General features: G+C 31.4%; 1 protein-coding gene across 1 annotated transcript; it reads left to right on the top strand.

Moving 5' to 3' along the window:
• The first annotated feature begins 7,602 nt into the window (after positions 1–7,602).
• On the top strand, positions 7,603–14,032 carry LOC122850937 (leucine-rich repeat neuronal protein 1-like). Its single transcript, XM_044149984.1, has 3 exons — positions 7,603–7,621; positions 7,764–8,158; positions 13,928–14,032. Exons 1-3 carry the CDS (start codon positions 7,603–7,605, stop codon positions 14,030–14,032), a joined length of 519 nt encoding a protein of 172 aa, XP_044005919.1.
• Positions 14,033–20,660: the final 6,628 nt, after the last annotated feature.

Genomic DNA, 20,660 nt, shown 5'->3' on the forward strand with positions numbered 1-20,660 from the left:
CGGTAAATTAAAAATGTAAATTTTTTTTTTTTCAATTCTATATTCTAATAAAATCAATTTTTTTCAAATTCTTCATACATATTTTTTTACAATATACAAGATTTTAAAATCAATTTATATTCAATAATAATATTAATATATAATTATATTTATTAATAATTAATATTAATAATATACATATATACATCATTTAATTTATCGAATGAGTCTTTACGTGTCATACAGCTATTCTTTGTACTGCTAATACGCCTGAACTCATCGACAGTAAAATGTTCGGCTGCAGCAGCAGTACTGTACTGCTGTGAGAGCAGTACAGAAATTCCAAGTTGGGTGTACTGCTCTCACAGCAGTACAGCGCTTCGCAGTCTACTTTACTGCTACGGCAGCAGGAACGTACCGTGCCTGCAGCGGGAACGTTTTTTCAGTGTACTTTTTACGGGGTGGTATGTAAAAAATAAAATAATGTCACGTTATAGAGCAAAAATAAAACAACTGAGCCCCCCTCAAAATGCCTTACCCGGGATTATAATAATAAGTACTATTTTTTTATAGTTCTTAAGGATACAAGAATACGTTTTCGTTGTTTTTTGAAAATTTCGATTATTTTAATTGTTATTAATAAATGAATTTTTTGCTAGTGTTAATTGAAAAAAATGATATCTATTGATCTGCTAGAAGGAAATAAATAATTTTTATACAAAATATTGAAAATAAACCGATCTTTTTAAAAAAAATAAAATAATAAATTCAAATCAAAAATTAGCAAAAGTTATTAACAATTTTTATAAACAAATGGAAATTCTACTACTTTCTCCCTCTTTTTTTACATTTTTTCATTTTACCTTTTTTATTCTCCATTTCATTACGCAACTTTTCACGTTAAAAAAACTCATTAACATTAATGTTTAAAAAAGTTATCAATATTTTTCTAGTGCGTCGCGCGACAATTGAGGGTCTGGAAGCAATAACACGTTGAGCGCTCGAAGACATGAAAACGCGACGTTGTTTCGGTGAAAAATTAAAATTGAAAAATTGAAAAAAAAAAAAATTCAGTGATATATAAATCTTTTTTTTTAAACATATAACTCGTGATAACTTATTTAAAAATTAATAAATTGACTTGAAAATTTGACTGTAGCTTTATTATAGGCTAGCGATGGCAATAGTGATATTAAAAAACTTACTTATTTATATTGTTTAACTTTTTTTATTTATTGTATTGTGCTGATGGAAAATTTAATTTGTCTAACTTCGAATGAAAAAAAAGTCGAAGAAATTTTAAAATCGAGTAACTTGTCAGTGGCAATATTGTTGAGCAGTATATCAAGAAGTTTTATGCAAATTTTTAGGTATTTTTATTAATTATCTATTGAGTTATTAATTTAACAACAAATTGAGAGCCACCGTTAAGGCTTCACGCGGAGTACTTTTCTTACTAATTGTCGCGCGACGCACTAGAAAAATATTGATAACTTTTTTAAATATTAATGTTAATGAGTTTTTTTAACGTGAAAAGTTGCGTCATGAAATGGAGAATAAAAAAGGTAAAATGAAAAAATGTAAAAAAAGAGGGAGAAAGTAGTAGAATTTCCATTTGTTTATAAAAATTGTTAATAACTTTTGCTAATTTTTGATTTAAATTTATTATTTTATTTTTTTTAAAAAGATCGGTTTATTTTCAATATTCTGTATAAAAATTATTTATTTCCTTCTAGCAGATCAATAGATATCATTTTTTTCAATTAACACTAGCAAAAAATTCATTTATTAATAACAATTAAAATAATCGAAATTTTCAAAAAACAACGAAAACGTATTCTTGTATCCTTAAGAACTATAAAAAAATAGTACTTATTATTATAATCCCGGGTAAGGCATTTTGAGGGGGGCTCAGTTGTTTTATTTTTGCTCATAGTAAATTTAACTTTTATCGATCCCTTTAAAATATGTGATTTTTACGGAGTACACCGTTATAATAAAAATGAATTTCAGTTATTACGAAAAAAATTTTTTTACATTTTACGGGATGATTCGTTTCTATATATATCGTTATATATTTGTTTTACTGTTCTTGCTGTCCCGACCGGAATTCGAACCTACGACTCTACCTAAACCTATTAAATCTGAAATCTAAAATCCGGTGCGTTATCCCCTAAGCCATCGCGCATTATTGTGAAAAATAGAAAATTTGCGTCTTTATTAATAATGACCTTCAAAAATACAAAAAAAAAAAAAAAATTGTTAATTATTGAAATACCCACACGGAAAAAAAATATATAATTTATATATAAAATTATATATAATAATTATATATAACAATTATATATAAAAACAAAACATAAATTTACAATTGATGTCACTGAAAGCCTCAATTTTAGATGAGGTGTTTATTTTTTTATCATAACTTTAATAATCAAAAAAAGTGAAAAGTAAAAAAAATGGCAAAATTATGAAGTATAAAGTTGAATAATTTGCTGGATAAAAAAAAAAATAATAATAAATAAAATTAGGCGCTTTTTCACGATAACGCTTGCGATACATGTTGATAATATTACACGGAGAGAAAAAATATTAGGTTTTACTAAAAAAAAAACACTGGATTTTACTATGTTTTATAGTACTGGTGGATGTTTTGGGAAATGTAACGTTCATCATGTAAACAGTGAGTTTTACTAGGTTTGAGAATTTTCATCGGACCTAGTAAGTATCATAAATTGTGAGTCTTGGCGATTCCTACACGGGATTGATTGTATGGCTATAATTATGGCCAAGTAAAAGATCTAGCGGCTAAGTAAAAAATTTCGCTGGTAAAAGAATGTACTCATTGATTATTTGGATACAATTACAGCTAAGTACAAAATCTAGCTAAGTAAAAGATGGAAATGAAAAGTGAAGGGGGAACGGTAGGGGAAACGATTGGAGCGAACTCGGATTATTTATTTTTTTCAAACAGGAGCGAACTTAGATGAACTGGTTCGCCCAAAAAATTTAATCCGCTTATTTGTCGGAAGATGGAGAGAACTTGGCAATTGCCAGTTTTCCTTCGTATTTATAAATTTCTTGGAAAACGTTCGATATTTACGGGGTCATACCGGAATATTTGATAATATACTCACAAATTATTTATATAGCCCTCCTAAAAATCAAAATAACTCGTGAATACACCGTAAAATATTCGATGCGCAATAAAATAGTAACGTGATAATTTGAAATTTTTACATAATATTCTCGTAAATATAAATCCCTTAATTTTTACGGTATTTTATCGTAAATAGTAGGAACCACGTGCAGAAAAATTAGTGTAAATCGATAGTTAAATACGAGAATATCATCCTGGCCCAGATTGGCGTGATCATCCCTAGAAATAACGAAAAAATTTTCTCAGTGTAGGCTAGCTTGTAATAAATGAAACTAAAAAAGAAAACATGTAAGTCGAGGACAGGTGTACTCCTTGAGATTTCCGTCTGCTTACAGTTGATCTATTCTGTATTAATGTTCAGATAGCGATTACAGGCTCACTTGTAATAAAATAAACTTAAAAAGAAAAGCTGTAAGTCAAAGACAGGTGCATTCCTTGAGATTTCGTTCTGCTTACAGCTGATCTATTTTATGTTAATTTTGGAAAAACGATTACAGGCTAACTTGTAATGAAGTTAACTTGAAAAGAAAAGCTGTAAATTAAGGTGTATTTCTATTGATTTTCTTCTTCGTAGGTACAGCCGATCTATTTTGTTTTCATTTTTAAAAATCAATTATTTTCTCAATTGATTCCTATTATAAAAAGGACACTTGACCACTTTTTTTCGTGATTTGATTGGTCAAAAACTTTTAGCATTTGTTTATAACTAAGATTTTATTCTTTTCTTCTCATAAATAACGCGTTGCTACGTGTTGTTGTGTGGTTGCTACGTTCGTTCATTTTCGACCATTAATTTATTTGAGTTGTGTCGTTTCTAGATCAAAAGTCATATTACAGCTTTTTAGTAAGTTATTCACATTTAATAAGAAAGTATTATAGATTTATGAATACAAATAATATATTAAATAAATTAATATTTAAATAAAAGAAAGTTAGTTTGGTTACTATGTTTATCAAAAACGTCACTATATTTATTACTGTATAAAATGTAATGTTGCTACGTGCGACTGCTAATTATTTTTTTTTCATCAAATATAATAATACAATAATACAACTTGATGAAAAGCTGTAACATGACTTTAATACTTTGATCGGGCAACGGTGCCACTAAAATGATTGTTCATATATTAATCAAATGATATTTCTGTTCATTACGATAATAAATATTGATTATTAGCTTGATCTATATATGGTTATTCATGAAAATTCAAAATAAGAAAAATGATTGATAAAAATTATAATTTTGATGAATAACACAGTTGTAATAAAAATACACAATAATATATACAACCACGCGCCAGCAGTGCGGGGTCGCTCTTGTTTTATAAAATAAGAATCAATTTATTGACATTCAATCTATCGAAGATCACTTTTTGTTTATTCGATTTATTTCGTTAGCAAAAAAAAAACAACCTATGTCTCACTTACTTTTTTTTCTCGTTTTTTTGTTGCTAACGAAACAAATAGAAAGAGGCAAACAGAAATAAATTCATATGAGAGTAAGTGAGGGAAAAAACAATGACCAAACAATTGTCCAGACAACCGATAATGTTTGTCGTTTTTATTATATACATGTACGACGATGTAAATGAAGGGACCCGTATTCAATTTTAGACATAAAATGATTTAATATAATTTTATTTTGATATCAACCTTGGAATAAAAAAGACAAGCAAATACTCGTCGTTAAGTCCGATGACGTTATCATAAAACATTATAAAACGAGCGTAAATGGTAATCTCTCGCAAAGAATAATAATTTAATGCGTCTTACATTTGAATATCAGTCATTTTCGACATGGTAACAAGACTTTTATTATCATTGTAGATCAGATATTTAATTAGCGTTTCTGTAGGAAAATAAAATAGAAATTAAATTCATATGAGATATATGATGATAGTGAATAATATTTTAAGACAGTGTTTATTTGAATCTTGAATTGAAAGATAAGAGTTTGTTTTTCGATTCTCGGAAATGAAATAAACGTGACAGCTATATTTAGAACATATGTGAAATATTAAACGGAGAACAACAACATTTGGGGATGATCGAAAAAATATAAAATAATCGATTAATATAGGAATAAATCTGATTTTAATTCAAATTAAATTGAATTCCAATTAAAAATTATCAACTTAAATTTCACCAGTGTTTATGTGCCCAGAAGAATAAACATAGATAACATAAAGTTCCTCATAAATATAAGTTAGATATTCAGCTTTTTCCTGGGTCACGAAAACAAACACGAGGTGATGCTTTTATTATGACGCAAAAATTTGGGAACTGTTTACTGAATAGTCAGTAAATAACTTTTGAGCCTTTGCAAAATACAAAATAAATAAGATTATTAAATAAAGTTGAAGATTGATAATGTTTCAACGTGAATTATATGAATATATTTGCATTACATGATTAACGAACAGACAAAAAATTTACCCCCATCGTTCAAGCGGTGCCAAAATTCAATTCAGTATACTGATGTTTGAGACTAGAAAGAAATAAGCTATTAGGATATCATCAGTTGTATTTTCATATAAAAACAAGTGAGGCGATACGGTTACATTAGTGTACCGTAAAAATCCATCTACAATGTACAGTATCAGAGATCTTTTAACAATAACCAAGTTAATAATGATTTATTTATCATTTGCATATTCAAAAACATCTCGGTGTCATACAAAACCTGGTACGGCAAGCAATATTTTTTGTAAGTCAAATAATTGGACAAATTTCAATGATAAAGATTCAATCATTAAAAACTATCCAAGTAAACTCCACATAACAAATAAAAAAGCTAACGCGTTTATAAATGATGCATTTAAAAATATATCATTTTCATCAATTGAAACGATCCAACTTGATTTGGCTGATAAACTATTGTACATTGAACCAAGTTTCTTTTCAAGGTTACAACATATTGAAAGACTTGAGATTAATTCAGCCTCGGTCCTGCTGGATCCTTATAGTTTTTATGGACTAGACAATTTGACATATCTTAAAATACAATTGGCTAATGAAACAGCACGACATCTCAATAAAGTATTGTATCAACATTCAAATTTGGATAAATTGGAACTGATGAATAATCAAAATACCGATATTTGTTATTCGAGAAAGAAAAATATTTCTGTTAACATATCTCGACTTCAATATACGGGTGGTTCTTTCAAAACATTGACTAATAAGTCATTTGAATGTTTGAGAAATCTTCGAAATCTTACAATCACTAATAGTGATCTGACGTTTCTTGAACCTGGTGCATTGAATAGCTTGGAAAAATTAGGAGCAGTTTCAATAGCATCAAATAATAAACTTACTCACATACCTTCGAATGTGTTCAATGTTCAAAGTTTGGAAAATATTGATTTAAGCAATAATTCAGATGACGGTTTTACTGATTCTGGAAGTTGTTTTCAATGATGAAATCCAGATAATTCCATTTTGATGATTCGTTGGGTGAATTCAACAAATGATCACAATTTCAAGGTGATGATGAATTCATTTTTTCGAATCAACATTGATACAATTCGTGGATAAATCGATATGTGACTCAATCCATTTTGGAAAAATATATTTTAAATTCCAGGAAAAAATTTTAAACTTTGTACATTCAATCCTTTACAACGATCTTATATATTGGCAATCTTGAAATAATAAAATCGAGCAACGTAATCTTTTTGAAACACCGAACTTCAGGTAATATCCCAGGATTGCGTGAGCAAATCAAGTTCCATTGATTTCAAATCTCTATTTGACCACTGTTTTGATTAATCAAAATTGTCCATTTCAGAGAAAAATCTGTTACTTGTCAATTATAATACAATTAATATTTGTGATGGAATATGTAGTGCTATAAATTTTGGATTGAAAAACGTCCATTACGAAAATATCGCATTCACAGGTCTACAATCGATGGCATTATCTTGCTTGAAAAAACTTGAACACTTTGGCTAAACCAATGGCAAACTCAAAACATTATTATCGAATTCATTTAACGGACTTGAAAATATCCAATCTTTGGACTTATCATCAAATCAAATAACCCGTATTGATCGAAATGTGTTTGAGATATTAATTAATTTAGATTCACTCATACTTAGTCATAACAAAATTAACGTGATCGAGAACAAAGCTTTCGAGAAAAAAACATTATCTATTCTCGATTTGAGCTACAATGAATTGTTAGTTATCAACAAGTATACATTTTACGGTGTTAAATGTAAACATTTGGATTTGTCAAATAATAAAATAATATCTATTGAAAATTCCGCATTTGCAAACGTAAACCCTCAAACACTGTATGTATTTCATAATAATAAAACATTCAATAATATTGATGCGTGGAATGTTAATCTATCTAAATTAGAAACAGATTGTTTCAATAGATACCCATTCACGATTTGCATGAAGTATACAGCTTTAACATCTGTAAACAGAATCGAAAACTTAATACAATTTAGAGAATGGTAACTGCCTTTGCCCGTACTATCCATTTTTGAGGTACTGGAATTACCTGGACTACTATCAGCAATAGGTAGAAATGCATTCAAATATTCGAATATCAGAATATATTTAAAAACGCTCATTTTTCATAAAACAGACAATGTGTTTATGATTTACCCAGAATCATTTGTGGGTTTGACACAATTAGAAAACCTGGAATTAGATGTCGGACCAATTTTACTTCAAGCTCATTCATTCGATAGTTTACCATCTCTTAAATTTTTCAAAATTAAAGTAATAGAAACTTTTCAATACCTGAGTCAGGTATTGGCACCTCTTTCAAATTTAAAAACTATTGAAATCGTTGGAAATCGTTCTGTGGGTATTTGTCAAAATAAATTTTCATCCAAAATACCACATTCGTTAACTGACATTCGTTATACAAATAGTCCACTAACAGAGTTGCAAGCAAATTCAATGACTTGCATTCCACAACTTGAAAAATTCACGATAACAAATACTCAGCTGAGTACTATCCAAGCTGGTGCATTCAAATCAATGGATAATCTCAAATACGTAAATTTGGCATATAATCAAATAACAATGATTTATAAAGATACTTTTGATGGTTTAAGTTGCAATTTCTTTCATTTGTCACACAACATAATTCAAAGAATTGAAGCTGATGCATTCCAACATTCTGACATTGAAACACAGGCCTTTATAATTCAAGCCGGTGTCAAGCCTGTGTTTTTTGTTTTCCCCGGCCTCACACGAGCCTCGTTAGCACAGGCTTGGCGCAAGACTGTCCCCGTTGTCTTTAACCGGCCTCACACAGGCCTTAATAATTCAAGCCGGTGTCAAGCCTGTGTTTTTTGTTTTCCCCGGCCTCACACGAGCCTTGTTAACACAGGCTTGACACAAGACTGTCCCCGTTGTTTTCAACCGGCCTCACACAGGCCTCAATAATTCAAGCCGGTGTAAAGCCTGTGTTTTTTGTTTTCCCCGGCTTCACACGAGCCTTGTTAACACAGGCTTGACACAAGACTGTCCCCGTTGTTTTCAACCGGCCTCACACAGGCCTCAATAGTCCAAGCCGGTGTCAAGCCTGTTTTTTTTGTTTTCCCCGGCCTCACACGAGCCTTGTGTCAAGCCCGTTTTACCAAGCCTCACACGGGACTTGACTTGTGCATATCAATTAAAAAAAAAAAATTAATTAATTAGATCTATAAATTGTAAATAGACATTTTAAATAAAAATTATTAGGTTTTGACTATCGTGCCAGGCTTTTACAAGGACTGTATATTGACTCTCGAATAAATTCATTCATATAAAAAATTTTGACTGACTCTTTCATGAATCCCTCGTGGTCGACTTGATAGAGCATTGGAGTTCCACGTGAGAGACCTAGGATCAATCCCCCGTTACGCCGTTTATTTTCGTTCATATAATCATCGTTAATTCAAATTGTATCGTGTAAAAGATAATAATGTCAAATTAATAAATTAATAATAATTGTTTATTTATATTTTTTTATAATTTCTTTTACAAGCCGGTGTCAAGTCTGGGAACACAAGACTGTGTCAAGCCTGGGAACACAAGCCTGTGCCAAGCCTGATACACTAGTCCGACACCAGTAAATACATCGTGAACATTCCAGACTTGACACAGGCTTGTGTCACAGGCCTGACACAGGCCCGAGAGCCGGGTAATCAGGCTTGTCCCAGGCTTGTGCCCGTCGTCACTTCCTACCCGGGTTTTGGCCTTCTCTTTTCTAGTTGGCGCCAAGGGGTCATGTGGCTCCTTGACCGGTAGTCGATACAATATATATATATATATATGAATTTTTTTTTTTTAATTGAAGTATAAAAAGTACGACACGAATGTAAACATTAGGGGCCGGTTTTAAAGTACACCTGTAAGTGCCGGTTTTGTAGTCCATAGTTACAGTTTTTTGGTATAGTCTAACGTGTCTCTTCCCTATACTATATTATACAATGTTAACTTAACTATGGACTACAAAACTGGCCCCAATTTGAGACAGTGCTGCAGAAAATATGAGCCAACAGCGGACATGTTCACTCGTTTTAATAAACAATTATATGATACAAAATCATCACCAACAGTAGTAAAAACACTTGGTGATAATATGAAGCTGCTGGAAAGTTCTGATTTTTTATAAGATGTTGATGGACAATATATTAATAAAAGTTGAAAAAATAGGTTATATATATTCTATATTAATATTAAAATTTTTTTATTATAAAAAAAGATTAACAAATTAGCTCACATGTAATGTAATAAATATATTAAAGAATGTTATTAATTATAATGAAAAAAAAACCGAAAATAGTATATTTCGTTACAAGTGCCCACTCAGAGAGTGTGCTCTCAACGAATTTGGAGGGGCAAGCACGAGCCTTGGCGAGTGATTCCCCTCCAAATGAGTTGTGAGCGGGCTCTCTGATTGGGAACATGTAACGAACCATATTTTATGTTACTAGGGACAGTGGTAATAATGTGTGAATTTCCAAAAAGCGCACTACCCCTCTTACGCTTTGGAAATTCACACATTATTCCCATTGCCCTTGTAACATAAAAAAAATTTCGTCTTTATGTTTAAATGTAAATGTCTTTTGAAATTTGAATTTTGGCTCTTTTTATGGCTCCTTAGATTTTAAAAATGGCCCTTGTTGGCCCCTTCAGCGCCACTCGGTGGCTCTTTCACTGCCCGAGCATCTGGCAACTCTGGCATTGATTATATACAATACTAAGTCATAAAATTTACATTGTAATTTCTCTTTGAAAAAAATGACTAAATTCACGATATTCACGTGTAAATTCTAGCAGACTGAAAATATACTATAAATAATAATAAATACTATATTTTATTATAAATAATTATATTTAAAAGTTAGACGTTTTTTGTGCTAAGTTCGGCAGTTTGTGCTAGATTCACGGAGAATAGCTATCAATTCCCGGCAACATTTTTTATTTTCTGTTCACACACTCAAAACTCGAAAACTAATTGATAAATAGAAAAAAGTTATTCCTGATAAATTGTTTAGAAATGAATTGCCAATAATAAACCTCGCCGAACCCCATACCTATCTTCAACAGATAAGGGTGTAGAAAGGCTTGAAATCACAGGACAATTGAATCGTTTGTTTACTCAGTCGGCCATCTTTGTGTTATTTCCACCAGAATTTTTATAAAGCTATATAGTAAAAATTATTTAAGGAGTACAAATTCATTGCGGGTGTTGCGAGGCGGTTCTGACGTCAAGACAAAACTGAAATCTGGCTACACTGTAAAAAAATAAAGTGAAAAGTACCTGCGCTCCGTATACAATATATAGGACTGCGAGTGTGTATGTGTGTTTGAACATGCCATACGTTGCCACATCTAATTTTTGTAATGTTTATAATTAATTTCTCATCAATTGACCGATCAACATATGAAAATTTTTCGCGCAATTAATAAAACTCGGTTTCTAGTATATGTGTGATTTTTTTCAAGACTTTTTCATCATTTTTTCTATCCGAAAAAAATGGTTGAAATCTCCATAAGAGCCAATGTTAAATATTATTTTCAATAATTAATTACAAAAAATTTAACCGATCAACATAAGAAAATAATTATACCGTTGTATTCAGGATAAAAAGATCTAACTGTGTACAAAATTTCAGAACATTCTTATTATATTTGAAAATAAAAGAGTGTTAGCTGCATAACCTCCTGAAGTCTGTACTAACTTTTATAAGTATATATCATGGAGGTGAATACCCGGGAAAAACGGTTTGTATACAACCATATACAACCATATACAACTATATACAATCATATACAACTATGTACAACTATATACAATCATATACAACCATATACAACCATATACAACCATATACAACTATATACAACCATATACAACCATATACAACTATATACAACCATATACAACTATATACAACCATATACAACTATATACAATCATATACAACCATACAACTTGGTAGCTTAGTTTATTAATCTTGTATACAATCATATATGGTTATATACAAACATATATGGACATATACAACTGCATATATTTATATATGTTTATATATAAATTTATAAAATCATATACAACTATACAACTTGGTAGCTTACTTTATTTATCTTGTATACAATTATATATGGTTATATACAAACATATATGGACATTTTAAAAATTATATACAATTTTACAACTCAGTAGCACATTGAAGACTGACCAACCTATGACTTGCCATTCATCGATTTTTATTCGGGTCACTAAGACTGATTTTTTTTCATTCTTTCCATGTATATAAAAATATATTAAGAACCGCTATTATGTATTTAATATTGGAAGGGTGTTTTTTTAATTATATATAACAGCTACTTATTTTTTTTACGAAACGAAAATTTCAGGGATAAAAAATTTTTTTCATAAATTATGACAATACATTCCGGGGTATACGAAACAAATGAAATTCATATATCGGCCGAGTGTTAGTTGATCCTTGGATTGCTATGATTATAATGAATATTTAAGTAGAACAAATTTTCCTAATTTTCAATTGTAGCTGCCGTGGTTAGGTAAGTAAGGCTCTGGAGTTTCAACTAGAAGATACCGTGTTCAAGTCCCGGTAAAGTCAAGTATTTATGGTGTAATTTTTTCGGTCAAATAAATCATCGAATATATAAACAAAGAAATTAAATTGTTTAAATAATTATAATTTTTTTTTTTTTATGATATTAATAAAATTTTGAAAGTCACGGCATATAAACTTGTATACAATTATCTATGTTTGTATACAACTATCTATGTTTGTATACAACCATTCTTGAATTTGATCTATAAATTCCATATATGGTTATATACAACTGTATACAACTTTATAAATTTGTATACAGAAAATGGCGATATACAACTGTATGAGTTTGTATACAATCATATATGGTTGTATATGATTGTATATGGTTGTATACAAACCGTTTTTCCCGGGTAAGGAGTGTAAGCTTTGCTTTTTTACTGTGTTAAAGCATAGGCTGTCACTGAAGCCTAAATTTCGGAGTAAGTCAGTTCAAAAAACTACCAGCTGCAGCGCTGACATCGACCCTTGACCAAAAAGAGAGATAGAACAAAATATTCTTATTCACTCTAGCCTGTACAATTATGTTTAAATATCTTCTTGGACCATTCAGGTGCATGCAGTAAACAAAAGATTACACGTGATACTGTCGTTCGAGTCCGATACCAGCGCCCTCATTTACTCCGAAATGTCGGCTTCAGTAAAAAAGCAAAGCTTACACTCCTTATTCACCTCCATGGTATACATCGGAATATTTATTTAATGGTGCAGTATTTTTTAGTGGAACATATAATATTTTTTTTATTGTTTCCTCAAAACATGCATGTTCTTTATTTTAATTAACTCGTAACTCATAATCTAAGATATGAATCAAAAAAAGTAATTGTTTATAAATTGTTTAGAATTGAATTTTCAATAATAAACTTTGCTTAGTCTTATGTCTATCTGCAATAGATAACGATGTAGAGACTCTCGTAATAACATAACAATGTTTCACTCGAACGGCCATATTGTGTGACATTTTAGATAATTTTATTGTAAAATATCATTCTTCGCGGCCAGCCCCAGAAATAAAACAAAATTAGAAGTCAGTATAGTAATTTCTATTCAAACATGATTTTAATTTTTAATTAAAATTTCTCGCAGTGTACTTTTTAGGTTAACACATTAAAGATTGATTGTTGCATCGATGAATCAACGTAACTGTCAGTCTTATACATGGTAGAAGTACTACAGGTATGGCAGTGCGCAGCCTGGTTTGGCCACTGTGAATCAACCAATCAAAAGCTCGCCATCTCGCCACAAAAATGGATGACTTTATGCGCGCGCGATACAAATTTGTTGAGAAAGGATTGATATACAATTTGAATACCTTTTACGGAGGTGGGATAGACGCGAAACGTCCCACTATAGTATTGTTTTCACTATATGTTTTATAAATACCGCTCATAGCTTTCATAATGATTAAGCTAGATTATTCGAATTAGGCTTAAATTAAAGATCTCGACGAGCGCTAGAGCCTCTAATAGAAGACTTTACAGCCGTGACTTTTTTTTTTTTTATTTCAAAAAATGAATTTACAAATAGAAGGACGTCGGAGTTAACTTGATGAAACTCAGAAAAAATAAGAAGCCCTGTGGTCTAGAGGTCAAGGCGTTTGCCCGGTAAGCAAAAGACCCGGGTTCGATTCCCGGCGAGGGAACTTCTTTATTTTTTCTAAGTTTCTGGTTTTTTTCTAAAATATCAGATGATATCAGATAATGCTAGTCGTTTAAAAAAATCATACTCATGTGATTGGAGTGAGTATGGTTATTTTGAACTTTGCAAAAAACAGAATAAAACTCTCAATTAAGGTTGTTTTCAAATGAAATTCCCGTAATTTAATTTTCGATTTTTTTTTTTTAATGTTTAAATGAAATAATTATCTATTTGGTGGAATTTTTTCGTAATTTTCCTCTGCGTCAAAATCCAGATAATTAGTGTCAAAGTTGACAACTTTAACACGCAAGCATAGGGAGTATAGGTACGTTTGCGCTTGTACTTTTAAAACTCTTAATTTAAATTTTGATTTTTTTCTACAGATTTGTACACTTTACAAATACGAAATCAATGAAAAAAAAATTATCCATTTCCTCAGTGCCGTTTAAAAGATATTGGCTAATTACTTTTTAAATTTACGAGTTTCAGCCGGCTGAATTACATTGAAAATTTGGGGTACGTTCCAATACCGCCGTTCGGTTTTATTCTTCTAGCTCTATCCTTCTCTCTATCTCTTCTGGCTCAATCTTCCATCTCTTCTTTTATCCTTCTCTTACAAGAAATGTACGGTTTTGGAACTTCCCCCTAAATGTTTATTGCTAGAGTAGTATTAGTGTCTGTAAATATAAGCCGGCAACACTCACACTACTCATGACGCATCAGTAAAGTGAAAAAATTTTAGGCATGAGGAGGCGCTATAATTTTTTTATTTAACATACGTTTGTAAGTACCGCTGTGAACCCGAAACGTCGCCCGGTCATGCGATTTAAAAACAACCTTAAGTCACAAATCTTATTGGATATTGGCAACTACCAATACTTGAAATAAGCGACGATTGAAGAGAACACAATTAATATCTATATTCAAAATTAATAACCAATTCTACGAAAAAGAATCTATCATAAGAAATTCGTCTTTTGCAGGATTGATTAATCTTGGAGTTCTGAAAACTAAAACCGAACGAGATTTTTTGAATTAGTCCGTCTTTCATCATCTTGAATCAATGATATCTCTCGAGATACCATTGATCAATCCCCATAAATACTTATGTGAATCATTCTCTAATCTTGTCAGCCTGGGAAATCTGTTGCTAGTGAATTATAATACAATTGATATTTGTGATGGGATATGTAGGACTATTAATTTTGGATTGAAAAACGACTATATTGGCTTTTGTTGAGTTTAATTATTTTATGTATGGAAAAATGTTCCTATATTGCTAGGTTAATTTCTTGTTGGTTGACTTTAAGTTGGTAACATTGTTGCAACTATAATCGAGTCACCAAAAGCATTGGTGTGTGTGAGCTCACCCTCTTGTCTGAAAGGAATGATGCAAGACCACGTTTTTGTCAAGTAAAATTAATATTAATAAATATTCAAATATTTAAGAGAAAAACAATAATATTAAGGTGTAAACAATTGCAAACATATGTTATTATTAAACATTTATTGTGACATTTAAACTGTGTGTTTATCTTTACTAAATTGAACATTAAACCATCTCCAAAATCCCAATAAACAACAGGTTATGGGCCCAGAGTCGTTTAAACAACTGCTTATGTAAAATAAAAACCAGTGAGAGACTTGTAGTCAGTTTATGTCAGTTACTTGCCAGAAATTTTAAAACCCAGGTGTAAATTAGTCAACGCCTTGTTAACGCATAATTATCGAGGTCAAGTCGTCAAGTCAGCCATAGTCATGGATACCGTCAAATCACACCTGGAAACGCTGTCTGAAAACTCACAAGGCAATGTAAATTATGTTTCATGGAAATTTAAATTAAATTTAACTCTAAAATCAAAAGGTCTGTTCCCAGTGGCAACTGGAATTCAATTAAAACCTGAAGGTATCGAAATGACTCCTGAAGTTCAAGCATGGACCAAACAAGATCTGGAAGCACAAACTCTCATTGGACTGAATGTCCAACATTGCTATGAAAATTGCAAATTGTTCAACTGCATATCAAATGTTGAATAAATTAGAAACACTGTATGGCAAAAGGTCAGATCTTACTGTTGAAGGTTTGCAAAGACAATTTTTTAATTTCAAATATGATAGTAACGAATCAGCCATTGAAAACTGCATAAAAATTCAACAATATGCTAAAGAATTAGCTGCTGAAGGTGAAGAGATGAAAGACAGTTGGATCATGACAAGAATACTAGGAGTTTTACCACAAAAATTGCATCATTCTCGTACTGCCTGGGACAATGTCAGTGGTGCTGATAAAAGTCTTACAACCATGATGGAACGTCTGAGATTAGAAGATGACAGATTAACTGAAACCAAAGAGTCTGATGAGTCATTCGCTCAAAATGCCTTTATGTCAAAGCAAGCAACCAAATTTTCAAGATCACACTCGTCTGGAAGCTCATCAGTTGAATGTTTTAAATGTGGTGTAAAAGGACACGTCAAGAAACAGTGCTAAATATTTAGATTATTGTAGAAAGAATTACTCGTGTAACAAGTGCAATCAAAAAGGGCATTTTGCCAAAGATTGTCCAAAAGAAAATTCAAATAATACTAATGTTAAGTATACAAATGAAGAATTAAGAAATACAAATCGACGAGCACTTATTACAGTTGGTTTATCGACAGCTAATATTGATCAAATAAACTTAAAACACAATTGCAATGATTTATGGTATCAAGACTGTGCTGCTACACAACATATGACTCCACGAAGAGACTGGTTGAAAAATTACATTAGCTTTGAAAGACCATCCATGGTTTTAATTGGTGATGCAACAAGATTAGAGGGTATTGAGCTGGTGACATTGAACTGGAAGCCTTTAATGGAAATGAGTGGTACAAAATTGTATTGAAAAATGTTTTATATGTACCAAAAATCACATTCAACCTCTTTTCTGTTACTCAAATACTAGACAAAGGATACATACAAACAGCTGATTCAACTGCATCAATATTTAAAACACCAAATGAAGAAATGACTGTTGCAATTGCAAGACGTGATAAAAATTTATTTATGATGTTTCGCCAGGAATCAACTGAAAAATGTTTTGTAAATGTTTCAATTAAAACATGGCACGAAAGACTTGCTCATCAGAATGTTAAATATGTCAGAGATATTTTAAATAAACATAATATAAAATACATTGATGACTGGATCGACTATGTGTGTGCTGGATGTGTATATGAAAAACAACATCGTGTTCATCATCCAATAAATTCAAAAGTTGCTGAAAATGTTTTGGACATGATTCATGTAGACTTGTGTGAAATGAATATGAAGTCGTTGGGAGGAGCAAAATATTTCCTGTTATTAAAAGACGACTATTCACATTTTCGAACTGCTTATTTCTTGAAGACAAAGGATGAAACAGCTGGTAAACTTGATGTTTTTATAAAAATGGTTGAAAATCAATTTGACAGAAAAGTCAAGTGTTTAAGGTCTGATCATGGTACCGAAATTAAAAATGTTGACACAAAAAGATTGCTAGATGAACTTGGTGTATTTAACACGAAATCAAATGTTTATACACCTCAACAAAACGGAAGAATTGAGCGAGAAATGCGTACGATTGTAGAATCAGCTAGATCAGTCATACATGCACTTGATTTAAATGAAAATTTGTGGGCTGAAGCAGTAAACTATGCTGTATTTACTATTAATCAAACTGGTACCAGTTCATTAAAAGGAAAAAGTCCAGCTGAACTTTGGTTCGGAAGAAAAATTGATATTACAAAATTGAGATCGTTTGGATCAGACTGTTACGTTTTGATTTATGATCATAAACGTCTTAAGACTGAAAAGAAATCACAGGAAAGAACATTTGTTGGTTATGATGTGGATTCTCCTTGCTACAGAGTTTATCTACCCGATAAAAGAGATGTAATAAGCTCAGTGAATGTTATTTTTGATGAGAAAAATGACAACACAACAAATTTTGAAGTTACATTGGACACTAAATATGAAGATCATGTAGAAGGGAATTCAAATGAATCTGAATCAGAAAGTTCAAATTATGAAAGTCCAGAAGACGAGCCTGAGTCGTCAGACAAACTTCAACATGAAAATAAAATTATGAGTCAGCCAACAAAGGAAGAAAATTCAACTCGTCAGAACTTACGTGATCGTCGCACTTCAAAACAACCTGCAAAATTTAGTGATTATCTACTTGAAAGTTTTTTTGGAAAAGAAACAAATACAGCTATGATCGGAGAAGTTGAAGATATATCTGTGTCAGAGGCATTAAAAGATGAAAAATGGGCTAAGGCCATGACTGAGGAGTTTGACTCACTCATCAAAATGAAAACTTGGGATTTAGTCAAACCACCAGATGGCATCAATCCTTTGACTTGTCGTTGGATATTACGTCAGAAGCAAGATACAAAGCAAGACTCGTTGCCAGAGGCTTTGAACAAAAAGAAGGAATAGACTATAATGATACTTTTAGTCCAGTTGCTCGTTATGTGTCAATTCAGACACAAAGCAAGACTCGTTGCCAGAGGCTTTGAACAAAAAAAAGGAATAGACTATAATAATACTTTTAATCCAGTTGCTCGTTATGTGTCAATTCGTCTAATACTCAGTCTTGCTGCATCAAACTATATGAAACTGATGACTTTTGATGTTAAGACTGCATTTTTGCATGGTGATTTGCATGAAGAAATATTTATGTATCAACCAGAAGGTTTTCATGACAACACGAGTCGTGTGTGCAAGCTAAATAAAAGTTTATACGGCTTGAAGCAAGCTCCTAAAAACTGGAATGACAAAATCACAAAATTCTTAAAAGTACTTGGTCTAGAAAATACTGATGATGATCCTTGTATTTATTACAACCAAGACAAAAGTATGATACTTGCATTATTTGTTGATGATGGATTGATTGCTGGTAAAAATAGTGAACACATGACTGAAGTATTGGAAAGATTAAATCGTAAATTTGAAGTTACATTTGATGCTGCACATGCTGGTAAATTGTCATATTTGAGCATGCAAATAATGAATGATGAAAGTGGTATATTTGTGAATCAACCACAATACACAACAAAAATCATACAACGTTTTAATTTTAATTTTGTAAATTCTGTTTCCACACCTATGGAACGTGGAATGTTTACTAATGAACAAAATTTAATCAACGACAAACCACTTGATAAATCAACACCATATCGAGAAGCTATAGGAAGCTTGCTGTATTTGGCTACAGTGTCTTGTCCTGATATTAGCTTTGCTGTCAGCTATTTAAGTCGTTTTTGCAATAATCCTAAAACTAGTCACTGGAAGATGGTTAAACGTGTATTTCAATATTTGCATGGTACAATCAACCATGGTATTTTGTTCAATCGAGATGATAAATTAGTTGCTTATACTGACTCTGATTATGGAGGAGACACAATTACACGTCAGTCAACAAGTGGTGTAATCATCATCAGAGGAGGTCCAATTGTCTGGTATACTCAAAAGCAACGTCTTGTTGCAACATCATCTGCCGAGGAAGAATATCGTGCTGCTGTTTCATCGATTGATGATATATCTTGGATAAGACGTATTGGCAGTGAACTTGGTTTTATAAATTCAAATGAACCAACAACATTATACGTCGACAATCAGTCTGCTATACATATGCTTAAAAATACTCATGAAGGAAAGATCACCAACGGCAAGAAACACATTGACATTTCAAGAAAATTTGTTCAACAGCATATTGGCAAGACAGTTGAGCTGAATCATGTCAGAAGTTCTGATCAACTGACTGACATCTTGACCAAGCCTTTGACTTGGAAAATATTTCAACAGCTTCGTGATAAAATAATTAAGGAGGAGTGTTGAGTTTAATTATTTTATGTATGGAAAAATGTTCCTACATTGCTAGGATAATTTCTTGTTGGTTGACTTTAAGTTGGTAACATTGTTGCAACTATAATCGAGTCACCAAAAGCATTGGTGTGTGTGAGCCCACCCTCTTGTCTGAAAGAAATGATGCAAGACCACGTTTTTGTCAAGTAAAATTAATATTAATAAATATTCAAATATTTAAGAGAAAAACAATAATATTAAGGTGTGAACAATTGCAAACATATATTATTATTAAACATTTATTGTGACATTTGAACTGTGTGTTAATCTTTACTAAATTGAACATTAAACCATCTCCAAAATCCCAATAAACAACAGCTTTGAAACGTCACTTGAATGTCATTACTAAAATGTATATAGCAGGGATATAGCACTACGTGTATTTCTTTCTGGGCTTATATTTTTCCCTAACTGAAGGTTTTTTTCATGCGCAGAGACCGATTTTTGCATTTGGGTAAAGGGAGGAAAAATTGTGGATATTATGGCAATGATATCTTCAATATCGACCCAAACTACGCTACCGACTGATTTATTTTATAATTTGGGACGTAGATAAATTCAGATTGAACCTCCTGCCCCCCCCCCCCCCCGGCGAGGGTCACGGATTATGCCATTCTACGGCTCTTCGGTTTTCAGATTCAACTCTCTCAGTTTTGGCTAGTTTTGCCAAGTCAAATAAAAGTAAAATAAGGGACTTAGAATATTTTTTCAAAAAAAAAAAACTTCGAATAATTTTTTAAAAAACTTAGAAAAAAAATATCTCCCTTCGCATTTTATCCAGGCTTAGGACTGGCATGTTTAAAAATATTGTATGTATATATATAATATATATATATATATATATGAAATGATAGATAAATATATAATATTAATTGGTATTATTAATATATATATT

The sequence above is a fragment of the Aphidius gifuensis genome, linkage group LG3 (assembly GCF_014905175.1).
Source record: "Aphidius gifuensis isolate YNYX2018 linkage group LG3, ASM1490517v1, whole genome shotgun sequence".
Classification (NCBI taxonomy): Eukaryota; Metazoa; Arthropoda; class Insecta; order Hymenoptera; family Braconidae; genus Aphidius; species Aphidius gifuensis.